The sequence below is a fragment of the Balaenoptera musculus genome, chromosome 7 (assembly GCF_009873245.2).
Source record: "Balaenoptera musculus isolate JJ_BM4_2016_0621 chromosome 7, mBalMus1.pri.v3, whole genome shotgun sequence".
NCBI lineage: Eukaryota > Metazoa > Chordata > Mammalia > Artiodactyla > Balaenopteridae > Balaenoptera > Balaenoptera musculus.
Window position 1 is genome coordinate 50,431,016 of NC_045791.1, and position 17,651 is coordinate 50,448,666.

The following is a 17,651-nucleotide window of genomic DNA, read 5'->3' on the forward strand; positions in this document are numbered from 1 at the left end:
AGAATATAAGAAAATCTTATTTGAAATTTTTACATGGCTTGCAAACACAAAAAGCAATTTGCCTCCTGACAAATTAAAGTTGACTAGTCACTTTCTCCTTTGTGTTCATTTACAACTTGTAACCCAAGATATCATGAACAGCATGACCTCAGGAATGCTATTTAGAGAAATCAATCAGTTTTTAAAGGCACAGCTATTCACACTCAGAAAATATAAGAAGTAAAATCGGGAATTGAGTACCAGGATAAGAGTTTTTTTCGTAGTAACCGTATATATGCACACACTATGTATATAAGTTATATAAAGTCTTTATATAAATTCTCGTATTTTAAAAGACTTAAGCATTCAATTCATTTGTCATCGAAAGAGAACTTAAAATTTTTTCCTTATTAAAAAAGTGAATGTCTAACAGCTAGACATAGAGTTTGGGATGGTATAAGGTTGTTGTTAACAGTTGCACATCAGATGGATGATTTGGATTCCAAATGGGTTCCCTTAGCAATATCCAGAAAGATGCCAATAAAAATTTGTTAAAAGATGAAGGAAAAATATGTTACCTGATTTAAAAATATTATACCTTTTATTTTTAAAACAAATATGAACAAAAGTTAAGTCATTTACTTAATATCTGAAACAGGCAAAGAATTCAAAGCTATCTTATACCTTCATATTTGTAAAATCTGTTCGTTCATGAGCGATGAACAAGAGGAGATTCACATGTTGGTAGAAGAGAAGATGAGCAAATGGGCAAATACAGTAACTGAGTGAAAGAAAATTTGTTATGAATATAATTATTAATATTTAAAATATTTGCAGTATGCCATGCACATAAGTGTATGTGTTTAGCCAGAACTGAAATCGCTCATTAAGTTTAATCCCTGGTTGGGGCAGAGGTGTGTGTAGGGGGGGTTCATTTAATGAACTTTTTTCACTCACGTATTTCAGAATGTGCTGTGAAATATTTAAATTGAATATCATAGAATTTTTTTTAACCTTTCCACAGGTGGAAATTTTCATTTGGCCTTTATATATTTACCTATGGAGTCCGGTTCCTGAAAAAGGTAGGTTCTGTCAAGTTACTTTATGTAATTCTTATGTAACTGTAAGCCTCTGTCTCATTTTTTGTGTTGTGGCAGTAGTAGAATTTTAAACAATCATAACACACTTGCTAAGAATTATTTGTACATTTTTCTTTGATTTATAAAAATATTGGTGGTTTATTCTTTGTAGTAAACAACTTTCAGGCATCTGCCGAAAATACTTTTGAAAATAATTTGTTTTTCCAGTGATAGATGTTAGTAAGTCCATTGACCACTCTAGTTGGTTATTTGCTACCTATGGGCATTAGAACCTTATAAAATCCATCTCAGGCTTGGAAAGAATTTAGAGTTTCCACATCACACATCACACAACTTGAAAACATCACTTGTGGCATTTTGTGTTATCACTGTAGCCTTTATCAGTAGAAATTAGAGTTTAGTGTCTTGCAAAGCTACCAACAGGGTAACACCAACTGCCAGTGGAAAATTCAATTCCTTTTATAGACTGTGTTCCCTGGCTGCTATTTTGCTCTTCTGCATGAACAAAGGCACCTTTACCTATGAAAGCAATTCTTTGAGGCCGTCATAGTCTTTTTCTTCTGATTTCAGTGCTTAATGGCACTACTAACAAGTTAGGCTGCTTAACTTCAAGTCTCACAAAGACGTTCTCACAGTCATGCAATGGTGAGTAGGCAGAAAATGGGAAATTATTTTAAAAAATGTTTTATGGTATTACCCTTTAAAGTGATATCAATGTTATCTTTATTTAGCAAAAAAATTTTTTCAAACTGGGGCATTGGGCCAAGTGGCACGCCTTACTAGTAAATTCTCATATAAATGTTGATATGAAAATTGCAAATACGTTTTCATTTTTCAAGTCTGAGTTGTAAGATATTGTCTGCCCTTGGCAAATTCTATTATAAATAACAGTTGTTTCCCAATATCATATTTTCCTAGAGGAAATAATTCTTTTTACTTGTCTTTTCCTTTAGTAACTGCACTTATTTTTCACTTAATAAGACTACATGGCCCAGAGGTCACTTGAATAGATTTAAAAGAATGAACTTCACTCTGTAAAATTTCTAAGTATGAAGACATTCTCAACTGGGGTAAATAAATGCGGTGGAAAGTGCTTATTTTGGAACCCTACTGTTCTAGTTTTCAAATTTATGTATCTAGGGGAAAAAATGGAAAGAATGGCTGTAGAGCTTTTATGCTTGCAACTTGACTACCTTGGAAGAGGAAATAGCTTTGGATGGAATTTCAGCTGACATGGGAGAGCTGGGCTTCATGGGAATGTCGAGTTGCTAACTGAGGTCACGGTTTGGAATTCACGTCAGGTTCCGTTGGTGAAGGGCTTTGATGGTGAGCAAGGAGAGATGGTGAAAGCCAGGAGCACTTTTTTGCCCTTTTCCCTAGATCTGCAGGATGTGGTCTCTTTTAAAAGCTCTCATTCAGCAAGCCTGGCCATCTGTCATCAGAACAGGAAACGCTTTGACACTTAGCTCTGCTTCATTCTGTCCCTGACACAGACGGAATGGAAGGAGAGTAGTTTTCACCCCCTAGTCTTCAGTGGCTCTGTAGAAGGCAGTAAAAGGGCTTGTCAATAGAATGTTTGCCTGGAAATTGTTGTTCCTTAAACTATAACGGTTTCCTTTCAGCTGCCTCTAGATATAACAAATGCTTAAAAATGAAAGGAGAAATAGATGTTGTTCTTCTTGTTGGATTAATTTGTATTTGGGGTTTCTTCCTTTGATACTCTCTAAGAAGCACTCAGTTTTGTATGAGCTGTACAGTTTAGTGTTTAGTCATACTGTGAGATAGAAAAGTGTGCATAGACTGCACATGAGCTAACTGGGAAGGACTTCATAAGCTATCTTGTCCAACTCGTTCATTTCACAGCTGAGGAAGCAGAAGTCCAGAGAGGGTAGATGGCATTCCACAGGTCATACAGTGAGTTTATGAAAGGGCTGCATCTCAAGTGAAACGCACACTGCTATCTCTTATTCTAGTACTTTCCCCACTTAACCAGCCCACCTTAACCTCATGACTTCCTTTAGTTAAGTTAGCAGACTTAACCTAATGTAGTCGTTATTTCTGTTTAGAACTTTAAATACTTACTTTAATGGATATTTAAAATATGTTTCTGGTAGCTTGTTGGAATGGACAATATATTTGCCCATCTAACCAAAAGGAAAAGAAATTATTATGAAGGCAGCACCAGAAATAATCAAAACAAGGTAATTCCAATTTTCACAATACCCTAAATGTTTTAAAATAAAATAGCAGGGTAGTGGACCAATTTTAAAATATGAAAGGCCACAGCTGCTTCTTATTCCCAGCATCCAAAATGTGGATCGTTACATGTGCTGTTAGAAAAATACCTAGGCAACTTGCACTGTCCAATTTTCTTCTGCTTTTAGGTCAAATGAATCTGATACGTCTCATCGTCTAGGGTGTATTAAGTAACCTTAAGTACCCTTTCTACCCTGAAATTCTATGCTCCCGTTAAAGAGATATTTACCAAATGCAAAGTACCATGCACCCATGATAGAGAATCTTAGAAAATAAAAAACAAATCAATTAATAAAAATTTTTGAAAACCATAGAATTTTAGATGTAAAAGTTATCATGTCTATCATCTAAATACCTCATTTCATAGATGAGGCTATGAGGTATCAATCTCTAGTATAAGAATAGCTTGAGTTTTCTCTGCCATATTCAAATACATTCAGGCTGAATACTTAAATTTTATTAAACGCTGTTAACCTTTACAATTTGAATTGGCTTAATCCTGTGGGGAGAACATATATATTTTCCTGGGTTTACCAAGTCATCGTAGATTTTCAGTGTATATATATGACCGATTTAAGTGCCCTCAGTTTAAAAATATTCTTTGTATTGAGAAATAAGGCAGTTGAGGGGTTTTAAATACATATAAACTAGGTTTATGTCAGTACACACTTGTGCGGTCTTAGTCTGAGCCCTCTGAGAAACAGACACCAAGAAGAGATTAAATGTGTAAGAAATTGATTAGGGGAAGTGTCTATGAGAGAAAATGGGGAGGGAGTTGGCCGGGAGGCTGGAAGAGCCTTCAGACCACAATGTATGTCTGACCATGTGTGCGGGAGAGAGGGAAAGGAGGAAAGTGTGGGTGAGCCTCTAAGAATGCTTGCTGTGCCTTTCTAAGAAAAATTCAGTCAGGCCACTGGGCAGTCCTGGAGCCACAGTTGATCATCAAAGGAGACCTATGTCTCCCAGAAATGGGCTCGCTGTAGTATTCCTGTTGTGCTCAGTCATAGGCTGCCAGCAGCCTGTGGGCAGCAGGGCCTTCATGCAAATACTGCTGTGGATTTTACTGCACAGCAGCGGGGCCCTGAATCAGCCACAGTCCCAGCAGTCCAAGATCTAAGAGGTGCATTCTCATGGTTGCCATGTGTGCTTAATTTTTAAAATATTCCAGCTTTTCTGAAGAAAGGATACATCATGGAATAAGACCTTACGCGACATAGAAATGGTTTTCATATGCAAGGTATCTAGAAGCATAGAGAAATATTTATCTATTGTCCTTGTTTTTGAATTTTATTTTATTATTTTTTATACAGCAGGTTCTTACTAGTTATCTATTTTATACATATTAGCGTATACATGTCAATCCCAATCTCCCAATTCATCCCACCACCACCCCCCGCCTTTCCTCCCTTGGTGTCCATACATTTGTTCTCTACATCTTTGTCTCTATTTCTGCCTTGCCTTTTTATCATTTTATTTACTGTGCGTTGATTTCTCCTCCATTATGTCATAATTCCTGTAGTTGATGTTTGAATGTATCTTTGGAGCAAGACACAGGCTGGCTTCACACATGAGTTGTCTCAGGGTCCCGGACACTTACCTCCCTCTTGTACTGATCCAGTTTGGGTGATAAGTTATGTGGTCACCCTACAAATAGTTCTGTAATAAAGGATGAAATAATTGGCCCCATATTTTCAGACACCCTGTAAAGAAAGCATGTTTGTGTGTCATTTATATGAAATCAGCAAAATGTTTTCTGTAGTTTCATGATGACAGATAAGAGGATGAGCCTCATTTATGGTGAGGGGCTAACAGGTGTGCATATATATCGTCTTTGCTTTCTCAGCTCCGAGCCCCCTTTACAGACAGCAGTTAACTCTGATGATGGAAGTAGACCCTAGAAGGCATTGACCTTACAGACATGTCACTGAACTATTAAGTAAAGTCATCGTTGGGTTAGTAGGAAATATTTAAATAGTTGAAAGACATAAGCCTGTCTCAATAGTCTGCTCCTGTAATTGCTGACACAAGTGACCCTTAGCCCCATGAACATGATTAGCAGAGACAAGTACTTTCATAAAAGAAGACCCAGAATTACTTCAGGTGCTCTAAAGTCCCAGAGCACAAGGTACTCATACAGAGTAACACATTTTTCTAGGTCTTGAAAGGAACCATATGTCAAGCCTTTAAAAATAGAGTAAGTTATCTCTCATTTACTGTTACCTTTTTTTCTCATCTGTAGGTGGAAGTTTATATTGAGTGGAGTTCTTTGAATACTTTTCTTTGAGTTCCTTTACTTATTTGTAAAAACTATGGTGTCACAGGAAGGTCATTAGATATATGTGCAATTGGGACTTAGGTAAATATTTTTTTCCATGTAATCTACATGTTAGGCTAATATATTTCCAACCTTTTGACCCTATGGTGCATTTTATATCACAGTTTTGCACACATGCATGTGTATGATTAAAATAAAGGTTACTCAAAATATATCTATACCTAACCTCTGTATCAGTCGGGGTCCGCGTTAGGAGACGGAAACCACAGGAGTGATTCTTGGGGTGACTGTAATGTGAAGAATCATTCACCAAGAGGGAGCCACGAAGACTATGTTACTCAGAGTAATCGATCTGCTGTTTGCTACCTGTCTGCCATGAGATAAGGAGCTTGGCTTGAATGTAAATCAACTCACTGCTTCTTTTTTGGGAGAGTCTACCTCTGAAGAAAAGTCAGCTGAACTGAACAGCGCTCTCCACGATGTAGTTAATTGACATTCTAATGAAACAGTAACAAACGCTTCAAGGACTGGCGCTGGTCTGCCCACAGCACTTTGATCTGCGCTGCACTGAGGTATCATGGACGCGGTAATGGCTGGAAGAGGCTACGGCTCTGAGGACGGGGGCTTATAGGAAGAGGCTGGAGCTATCGGAAGCTAGATGCTCCAAAGAGGAGCCGTGGAGCTGGACAAGAAAGCGCTGACCAGCTGGTATGTCTCAGAAACCACCATGAGGCTGGTTCGGAGAATGAGGAAAAAGGGCAACCAGCTGCTACCACTGGGATGAACTGTCACTGCTGGGGTGCAGATGCGTTCCTGGAGGGCTCAGTTGGGGTGGGGCTGAGGGAGTGGTGGTAAGAATGGGAAGCAAAACAGAAAGGAGCACATTCGAGCTTCCTTTGCAGTCTTCCCGCTCCCTCTAGTGCCTTCCTCAAGTCAGAACTCAGCAAGGGACTAGCTCCTTGGAGCCAGCTCAGGTGTCTCCACAATATCTTTTTTTTTTTTTAACATCTTTATTGGAGTATAATTGCTTTACAATGGTGTGTTAGTTTCTGCTGTACAACAAAGTGAACCAGCTATACATATACATATGTTCCCATATCTCTTCCCTCTTGCATCTCCCTCCCACCCTCCCTATCCCACCCCTCTAGGTGGTCAAAAAGCACCGAGCTGATCTCCCTGTGCTATGCGGCTGCTTCCCACTAGCTATCTATTTTACATTTGGTAGTGTATATATGCCCATGCCACTCTCTCACTTCGTCCCAGCTTCCCCTTCCCCATTCCTGTGTCCTCAAGTCCATTCTCTACGTCTGCGTCTTTATTCCTGTCCTGCGCTTAGGTTCTTCAGAACCTTTTTTTTTTTTTTTTTAGATTCCATATATGTGTGTTAACATATGGTATTTGTTTTTCTCTTTCTGACTTACTTCACTGTGTATGACAGACTCTAGGTCCATCCACCTCACTCCAAATAATTCAATTTCGTTCCTTTATATGGCTGAGTAATATTCCATTGTATATATGTGCCACATCTTCTTTATCCATTCATCTGTCAGTGGACACTTAGGTTGCTTCTATGTCCTGGCTATTGTAAATAGAGCTGCAATGAACATTGTGGTACACGACTCTTTTTGAATTATGGTTTTCTCAGGGTATAGGCCCGGTAGTGGGATTGCTGGGTTGTATGGTAGTTCTATTTTTAGTTTTTTAAGGAACCTCCATACTGTTCTCCATAGTGGCTGTATCAATTTACATTCCCACCAACAGTGCAAGAGGGTTCCCTTTTCTCCACACCCTCTCCAGCATTTATTGTTTGTAGATTTTTTGATGATGACAATTCTGACTGGTGTGAGGTGATACCTCATTGTAGTTTTGATTTGCATTTCTCTAATGATTAGTGATGTTGAGCATCCTTTCATGTGTTTGTTGGCAATCTGTATATCTTCTCTGGAGAAATGTCTATTTAGGTCTTCTGCCCATTTTTGGATTGGGTTGTTTGTTTTTTTGATATTGAGCTGCATGAGCTGCTTGTAAATTTTGGAGATGAATCCTTTGTCAGTTGCTTCATTTGCAAATATTTTCTCCCATTCTGAGGGTTGTCTTTTGGTCTTGTTTATGGTTTCCTCTGCTGTGCAAAAGCTTTTAAGTTTCATTAGGTCCCATTTGTTTATTTTTGTTTTTATTTCCATTTCTCTAGGAGGTGGGTCAAAAAGGATCTTGCTGTGATTTATGTCATAGAGTGTTCTGCCTATGTTTTCCTCTGAGAGTTTGATAGTGTCTGGCCTTACATTTAGGTCTTTAAGCCATTTTGAGTTTATTTTTGTGTATGGTGTTAGGGAGTGTTCTAATTTCATTCTTTTACATGTAGCTGTCCAGTTTTCCCAGCGCCACTTATTGAAGAGGCTGTCTTTTCTCCATTGTATATTCTTGCCTCCTTTATCAAAGATAAGGTGACCATATGTGCGTGGGTTTATCTCTGGGCTTTCTATCCTGTTCCATTGATCTATATTTCTGTTTTTGTGCCAGTACCATACTGTCTTGATTATTGTAGTTTTGTAGTGTAGTCTGAAGTCAGGGAGCCTTATTCCTCCAGCTCCTTTTTCTTTCTCAAGATTGCTTTGGCTAGTTGGGGTCTTTCGTGTTTCCATACAAATTGTGAACTTTTTTCTTCTAGTTCTGTGAAGAATGCCATTGGTAGTTTGATGGGGATTGCACTGAATCTGTAGATTGCTTTAGGTAGTATAGTCATTTTCACAATGTTGATTCTTCCAATCCAAGAACATGGTATATCTCTCCATCTGTTTGTATCAGCTTTAATTTCTTTCATCAGTGTCTTACAGTTTTCTGCATACAGGCCTTTTGTCTCCCTAGGTAGGTATTATTCCTAGGTATTTTATTCTTTTTGTTGCAATGGTAAATGGGAGTGTTTCCTTAATTTCTCATCGTTAGTATATAGGAATGCAAGAGATTTCTGTGCATTAATTTTGTATCCTGCTACTTTACCAAATTCATTGATTAGCTCTAGTAGTTTTCTGGTAGCATCATTAGGATTCTCTATGTATAGTATCATGTCATCTGCAAACAGTGACAGCTTTACTTCTTCTTTTCTGATTTGGATTCCTTTTATTTCTTTTTCTTCTCTGATTTCTGTGGCTAAAACTTCCAAAACTATGTTGAATAATAGTGGTGAGAATGGACAACCTTTTCGTATTCCTGATCTTAGAGGAAATGGTTTCAGTTTTTCACCATTGAGGCCGATGTTGGCTGTGGGTTTGTCATATATGGCCTTTATTATGTTGAGGTAAGTTCCCTCTATGCCTACTTTCTGGAGGGTTTTTATCATAAATGGGTGTTGAATTTTGTCGAAAGCTTTTTCTGCTTCTATTGAGATGTGTCCACAATATCTTAATAACTAGCCCAGACTTCCCATTGTGCTGCATTCTGTGATGTATTCTGACACTTACTGTAATTTATTGTATTACATTTTAAAACTATGCAAATTGCCACATATTATGTTGACTTCATAACTACCTAGGGGTGAAAACCCATGGTTCAAAAGTACCCTTGCCAACTGAGCACTTTGCCTGTTCCCTTAAACTTTCTGAATCTGGCCTGAATTATGACATAACTTTTCATTATTCATTGGGTGTGCTTTTCAAAGTTCAGCAAGGAAAGCTAGAGTGTTCCTCTGGTGTCATGCTTCAATGTGTTCCCTTTTCCTTACTGGTTCGCTTGGAATCTTTCTGAAATGGAAACAGCGTTGACATCCTTTTGCCTATTTTGATAATGAAAATAAAAATTGTCCAGTCATTAGAATATGTGTCCATTTAAAATTTTATTCTTTGTGTTATTTTAAAATTTTGAAATTGCTTGGAGCACATCACTTGTTTAAGGAGGCTTGATACTGACAGTTTTACCTAAGAAAATGGCCCCATCAAGTAGTTTTGTTAAAAAAAAAAAAAAAAAAGTGCTCATGACATAGAATACGATGGACATTGGGAAAGGACCCTAAAGATCAACTGTCTAAAAGTTCTCATTTCAGAAAAGAAGAAACAATTTTCAAAGGATGAATTGACTTGCCTGAGGCAAAAATCGCAGCCAGTCTCGTGGTCTTTAAAATTTCTAGGTCGGTTAAAAAAAAAAAAAAAGAATTAGAAAACAAGTTTCAAAAATCTAGCAGTTCAAGAAATATTTTAAATTTTTATTAGTAAATTTACCTAACTAAGAAATACAAGTCATATCACTATGGGAGAACATTAAGTTAGAGGTCAGGATTGAAGTTTCAGTCTCTGTTCTGCCAGTTGTGCTTAATAGGACCTTTGCTCCCTGAAACCTCATTTTTTTCATCTGTCAGATGGGAATATGATGCTTGCCCTGGCTTCCTCGGCTTGTGTGTAGGAGTGCTGTGAAGCTATACAGTACTTGGAACATGTAAGGCATAACACTAATTAGTACTGATTTAGAGGGGGCTCTGTTGAGAACTGTGAATGCCTAAGTCTCCTGCAGTGCTTTGACATGAAGCTTTTAAATATTGTTCTGCTGGCGCCTCCTAGTCCAGTGAGATCCTTTGTCATGACCATGCTTTGATGCTTGCAAATAAGTAAATGCGCTTCCTGGAATGGAAATTATCTGGCGTGACCTGAGGAAATTGTCCTTCAAGGCTTCTCCTTACTGTATCATCCTTTTCCCCTTCTACCTACATCTATCCTCTTGAATATTTTTTGATTCCCTCATACCTTTCCTTTGCCCTTCTGTGTTGACTTGTGGCTGGTATCCTATCTGAAGGGAAAATTCTGAGGCCAGGGAGAAACTGAGGATAATGTGATTCAGTGAGGACCCTGAAGAAGGAGCCAGAAGACCTGGCATTAATCAGTTTTGCAACCTTAGGCAAGTTACTTAGTCTCTCTCGGACTGAATCGCTACATCTCTAAAATCAGTAATGTAGACTATGTAACTTTTTTTTATTATTTTTCATTTGATTATTTTTTAATATATATATAATGTAACATTTTAAAAACTCTTATCCCAAAATTCAGTGAAGATTTTGAAATAGCTGATCATATGGCAAGCTGGTACCTGTTTAGAAAGCAAAATAGTGATATAGAAGAATCACCTTAAGTATGTTCATATACTGTGACTCAGCAATTCAACTCCTATGAATTATCCTGAGGAACAAATTACATGGAAGCAAAAAATATACATGTATAAAGTTATTTTTACAACTTAAAGAAATGCATGTGTATATATATACAGATACATTTGCATGTAAATTATAGCCAGTCCAAAACAGAATGTAAAACAATCTTAATGTCTAATATTAGAATTGTTTAAATTGTTATCAAAGTGGCAAAATAGCATGCAACTACTTAAAAATAATAACTATAAAATTACTATATTATTTATAGTTCTAGTAAAATATTTAGTAGAACTTAACATGAAAATGAGTAACAAACTCATTTGTACATTTTGCTGTGATAATCATAGATATATAGCAAATGGAATGTAATACGTAAAAATGTTAAGATTCCTTTTAGAGAGGAACTGTGGATAGTTAATTTTTTTCAAATATCTTTATTAGTTTCTTTTTTATTAAAAAAGTTAACCCTAAGATGTAGGAATTAGGATGGAAATGATTGTGCATAATTTATGAAATTGTGGGTTATGAGAGAGTTTGCAGTTGTAACTTTTAAAAAGGAGAACATTTTTTTTAAGTTGAATTCCATTTAAATGGCAAAGACATATAGATTCATCAAAAAGACTCCATCTGTTCCCATTTGCCTAGTCCTCACAGCCCTAGTCCCTGGATTTTGTCTCGGGAGTTCCCTGAGATCTTATTGCCCAGAATGGCCCAGAATGGCCCTAGCATAGACTTTCTAAGGAGCTTTTTTAGTCTCCAGTGGGATTCTGGTAAGATTTAAGCTGTTTTTCAGATTTACATGGCCTATATTAGATAATAACCTGGAATTCTTTTCGATATAGTACTTTAAAAAACTTCTCTCACAGTGAAAGTCCCACCTCCTTTGGAGTGGGGTAATGCCTTGAAAACACTCTTGGCTTAGTGCATAGCCAGGATGAAATTTTGCCTCACTGATAATAATCATAATCATAATAATGATAGCTATACTGTGCTGAGCACTCACTGTGGACCAGGCATTATGTTGATCACTTAGCATTCATTTCTCATGTGTTATACGGTGTAACTCCTCATCCTTATGCATGAAGAAACCAAGACTAACAAAGGTTCAGTAATGTGTCCAAGGTCACATAGCTAGTCAGTGGCAGGGCTGAGATTTAAATCCAGGTATATTTGGCCATATAGTCTACTTGTACCCAGGCTTAATTACTCACTGAGTAGATCTACTGGGCTGATGAGGATTAACCAGTGACCAAGGAAAAGCAAAGGCTCCGTCTTTGAACCGTATTCATATTCAGAGCACAGAGTTAAATTTAGCGATTACATTCAGAAGGTCCAAATCAAGCATCATATTTGCTTCATTTTTCTGCTTCCAAATGAACTCACTTCGGCAAAGCTGAGAATTGGTGGCTTGCTGTATTCTTAGTATATTTGGATCTTATTAGAAGCTGTCTACTAATTTTCCAACTGGGTGTAGTTGTCCCTTTTCATACAAACAAATAATGTAATTATGCAATACAATTTATTCTCTCCTTCTGTGATGCTTAGTTTCTGCAATGTGACTAGCAAACTGTTAATACACTATTCATAGTAACAACCTGGTTGGGACAACTCAGTGTTTTCTGGAGCTTGGGAAATGTGAAATTGTTCATTGCCTAGAATAAATTAAAACTTGCTCAGGTGATAAAACCATTTCATCAGCCCTGAGGTTATAGCTTATAGCTTTTAATTGAATGAGATGGCACTAGTTTGATTTCGGTTGTGTAGACTTTCCGTAAAGAGCATCAAGAAGCCTTTTACCCATGTTTTCACTTTGTGTTCAGGCTTTGTCTTGAGAGAACGTCATTTCACACCCAAAGCTTTCTTCAGGCGGTGAGGTGGAAAGATTTCAGGACTTGCAGGAGTTCATGAAGCTGATGTGGGAGGAGGAGGAGGTGGTGCTTGTGTGGATTCCCAAGTACAAGTGGCGACTGCTGCCCTACTGAGTGATACTTGCCCTTAGGTAATTATTTATACAAGGGTTTGTAGACTTGGTGCTTGATCAAACCATGAATCTTATCTTTTCCGCTCCCTTAATAAAATATCAACTTTTTAGAAACTCTAGAAATAAAGGAAAAACTAACTTATAGTTCAGAGGCTACTAAAATAACCCTAATTTAAATATGATGTTCATTATTAGACAGTCCCCTAGAGGCATAGACTTAAACTTCTCAAAAAGTTTAGAGCTGAACTTGACTATGAAAAACATTGGTCCTCATTTATATGCTGTAACAAAGCTAGTGCTACAGGCTTCCTTTGGCTGAGGGTAGTGGCTGAGAATTGGATTGCATTGCTATTCCTCTCCTGTTTCCCTGGGGAATAGAAAACTAGTCACTCTCGGAAGAGTTCAGGTAATTTGGTACGAAATACTGACCCATGTATCAAAATCTGTACGTGCACATTCACTCTGCATTAGCTGAAGCATCAACTGACACTTAAAGGAAAATTCTTTACTGAACTCAAAAAAGAAAGCTTTCTTCTTTTTAAGGTTTGTTTTACTAGAATTTGAGAGCTAATGGCTTTCACATACAACGGTCATCATAATAAAACATTTTCCTCATCAACCATAATGAAACAAACCAGATGTTCTTTGCTTAAAAACAACAGCTTTCTGGGAGAAGTAATGAGATGTTCTACTTCTGCAACTGGTGTTTTGTCCCTTCGGGAAAGACCCAGTCTTGGCTGTGAGAGGTGGGGTGAGGGTACTTAGGACAAGGATACGGAGCAGAGCCGCAGGCATTCCGAGCTGACCAGCTCATGCTCTAATTGTAGCTGCACGTGTGACTCTGAGAAACTGGCTCAAGGAGTATCTGGATACGGGCTCAGCTGCAGTTTTCTGTAAGGTGGGACAAATGGCTTAGGGTTTTGCTTGGTTTTTGCCGCCTTCTCCTTTATTAATGCACGTGAGACTGGGCCTTCCTGCTAGAGGCCATTGCCGTCGTTGTTTTAGGAATCTTTTTGGGCAACAGTCTGGTGATACCAGTCACCTCGGAATGACTTTTCCAAAGCACAGGGAAGATGGCCATTTTGTCCTCAAGGAATTCAGGCTTCTATAAGGCAGTGAACAGTGGAAAGAATCAAATAATTTTTTCAGGCAGAATGAATCTGTAGTGACAGAGGTAGTTGTATGGGAGTGGGCAGGAGAGAGCCTGCTGGAGTGGTAAAAATCTTCTAGATCTTGGTCTGGGGGGTGGTGACATAGGTGTCTATGTCCTGACTATGTAGACAGAGGATGTTAAGTGTATAAACATATAGACGTATGTCGAGTTTCTGTACACTTAGGTTTGTGCACTCCAACTGTATGTCAGTTACACTTCAATAAGAAAACTTAATAATGGTGTCTGGTCATCCTGTCGCTGCCATATAAAGCAGCCGCTGCATGTTGCTGAGTGCAAATGTGGGCACAAGGCGTTTGAGTATCAAAAGATGTTATTTAAAGGGCTCTTCCAGGAGCTTCTGCCTATTACTGATGGGAGATACTGATCTCTGTTCATTTGTTCATTCTTTCATTCAGTATCTGCTGAGTACCTACCTATGACAAGGAATTTGGAGTCATTTTGCATTCATTGCTTCTTATATGAAAGTGGAGATGATTTGCAGGTGGTAACACATCTGCCTCTGCAATAAATGTTCATGTTATTCTATTATCTTAAAAGTCATGAAGAGAGAATTTAATTAAATTTTATAACACAGTTTTGATTTTTATTAAGAACTGAGATGGCACAAAATCTCAAGTGTCTCTGTGGAAGGATCACATATTCCTTATCCTTAAAGAGTTGACAGGCTAATGGAAGATATGACCTGCTCACAAGTATGTGACATCAGGTAGCGCATGAGAATTTTTGACAAGGTGTTCAGGGAAGACTGCACTAGCATGTGGTGTTGAGGATGAAAGATGGAGACTTCCGCTGATGGTGATGAGCAAAGGAAAGGAAGGGAAGCACAGTGTTGGGGAAGAATAGAAAGCGGTAAGGCTGTAACTTGGGGAGTGGGGAGTGTGTCTGGGGGCAAAAGAGAAGGCGACACAGCAAGCAAGATGATGCTGAGAGGCGAATGGGACAGACAGGGAAAGGCTGTGTTTGCCAGGTCAAGAATTTAGCTTCTGTTTCGTTAGGAAAGAAAGAATAAGGAGGTGACAGACAGTTGAACTAGAGAAAGGCCACCTGGCTGCAGTGTGAGGGATGCATTAGAAGTGGCAAAAACTGGAGGCAGGGGGACCTGTGTTGGCCACTGTAACAGTCACGACAGCCATTGTCCCTGGCACTGGCCCCTGTGTTGGAGAAATGGGCTCTTGTGTCTCAGCTGTAGATTTTTGTGTCGGGTACGCCCCCCAAAATTGTCAGTTTCAGACAGGTAAAGCATTTCCTGCTTGTTATGAAGGCTTATCCAGTACTGAAGAGGTAGTGTTGACTTTTTAAAAGGAGAAAAGAGGAGACAGAATGTTGGCAGTTGCATTTAAAAGTTACTTCTAAAAGGGGTCGGGGCGGGGGAGCGGGAAACAAGTGAAAGTTTAAAAAAGATTTCTCCTGTTTCTTTTCCAGAAGAATGGCTGCTAATAACCTGCCTCCCCCCACCCCCAAATGTTGCTATTTCTGTTGTGATTTGTTTTCACAGGGGTAGAAAGCACTTTTTTCCTCTTCCATTTAGGGTCTCTAACTTAGCAGGAAGAGAAAAAAACCAAGGGCTATCCACATTTCAATGAAGATAGTGAATACTTTTTTGTTTTAAAGAGACAAAAACTTCTCTTTATTTTTTTAAAGTTATACTTAGTCCATAATACAAATAATTTAAAAATATACTTTTAGTTCTGTGATATTTAGGGGAGAGAAGGCAGCTGACTTGGAAGGAATGAGAAAGAAGGGTATTCAGCCCTGGCAGCCACATGCTTCCTCAGCCTCCTGCCATGTGCTGTTCTGTGCTAAGTCCTGTGTTGTGGTATTTAGTTGATCTTCTCCCTGACCTTCTGATGTGTGTGTTATTACCCCCATTTAAAAGAGAAAAGAAACAGTCTCAAAATGGCCAAGTAACTTTAAGTGGCAGAGCTGGCATTCAGCCCCAGGTCCTGTGATTCTTTGCCCACGTTCATCACTGTTAAATGGCCTCTCAGTAAAAATACTCCATTTCCATGTTCAGTCAGATCCTTAAAAGCAACCTTATTCGCTGATATTACATTGCGTCTTACTGTGGATATTTTATGGCAGGAAAGATGGGAGAGAAATGATAAAATGCAAGAATATTTTTAGTTTTAAAAGGGTTTAAGTTCTACTAAAAGTTATATGAGCATAAGGTTTCCAGAAATCCTATTTTTATATAGCTTTTAACTTACTGTGCTAGAAAGTAGAACATTTCATTTTGTAATGGGAAAGATCGGCTTTTGCCCCCTGCTAACAACTCTGTTTGTTTGCCAGTGGTTGACATCAATGGTATCAACCCCTTCTTGACCTGGCTACCTCCTACAGACTACATAAGCCTTGCTCAAGCTTCACCCATCTTCCCTTCCCTTCCCCTTCCTCTCCCTCTCCTCCCTCTGGGCTGTCTGTCCTAAGTCCCTACCTCCCCTGCCCCATAACACCCTGCGCCTCCAAAGTGGACTCGGAAGAGCTTGATTGCTGTACTTGTCACATGGCTACCAATGTCCTTTCCCGGCCTTACTGTAAGCACCAAAGGTCAGTTTCTGAAAATACAGTCTCAATAAATAGTTGTTGAACCAGATCTGCTATTTGTCTGTAAGGTCAATGAGATTAAACTGATGGCTATGTTAAGTAAGGTGTATTGAGAAATGAGACATTTCAAAAATAGAGAAGGGAAAAAAAGAAATAGGACTGTGAACATTCTTTTTTTTTTTCTCTTTTTTAAATTTATTTATTTATTTATTTATTTATTTATGGCTGTGTTGGGTCTTTGTTTCTGTGTGAGGGCTTTCTCTAGTTGCGGCAAGCGGGGGCCACTCTTCATCGCAGCGCACGGGCCTCTCACTATCACGGCCTCTCTCGTTGCGGAGCACAGGCTCCAGACGCGCAGGCTCAGTAGTTGTGGCTCACGGGCCCAGTTGCTCCGTGGCATGTGGGATCTTCCCAGACCAGGGCTTGAACCCGTGTGACCTGCATTGGCAGGCAGATTCTCAACCACTGCGCCACCAGGGAAGCCCCTGTGAACGTTCTTTAACTTTTAAAAAAGGGGCTGCTGTTCTCCATACTAATATTTTATCTGTAGTTGCTTACTTGCTCCAGGTTTAATTCGGACATTAGGGGAATAGATGGTAAAAGCCAAAGAAATGTCTGTCCATTTGGGTAGGATACAGTGTATCCCGATTTTCCATTTTCTTTCCTGCAGGCATTGGAGTTGTGTGAGCAGGGGAGGGACAGGAACCACAAATGCCAAGGAGTGTGGTAGTCCGGGTAGAGAGCCAGGGGGAAGAGTGCCCTCCACCCTGTCGTCGTGTCTGTCCGTTCACCACCAAATCATTAACAGAGTTTATTACTTGATTCCTACAGCCTTCCCTCCTGCTCTGAGCAGTGAGAATGGCTCATCAGTTTCTTTGTACGTCTTTGGCCCTACCAACAAATATCAATGCCGTCTTTAAATGAAATAGCCTGACTCCCGCAGCACTTAAATCACCACCAAATTAACTCACAGAGAGATGCTGGGGCGATTTAAAGTACCTTTTCCCCTTTATCTATTTATGACATTCCAGAAGCAGTATCTGGTTGCTTTTCTCTACTTTATCTGACTTCCACAGTTTGTGGATTCTACTTACTAGGTCTGTGTGGTCTAGGTTGGCCGCTACATGGGCATTAATGTGGCCCTTCAATTATTTTGTCAGTCTTTTTCACAGGATTTCTGTACAGTTGTGAATATGCATTTTTGTTCTTCC

The 17,651-nt window shown here is 38.9% G+C and overlaps 1 protein-coding gene across 3 annotated transcripts in view; it reads left to right on the forward strand.

Moving 5' to 3' along the window:
• Positions 1-17,651, forward strand: part of CERS6 (ceramide synthase 6) — a 318,670-nt gene that overhangs the window by 180,625 nt on the left and 120,394 nt on the right. For all 3 annotated transcript variants that reach the window (XM_036858219.1, XM_036858217.1, XM_036858218.1), the window contains exon 4: positions 1,004-1,061. In XM_036858219.1, the coding sequence (XP_036714114.1) occupies positions 1,004-1,061 (58 nt within the window). The remainder of the gene's footprint in view (positions 1-1,003; positions 1,062-17,651) is intronic.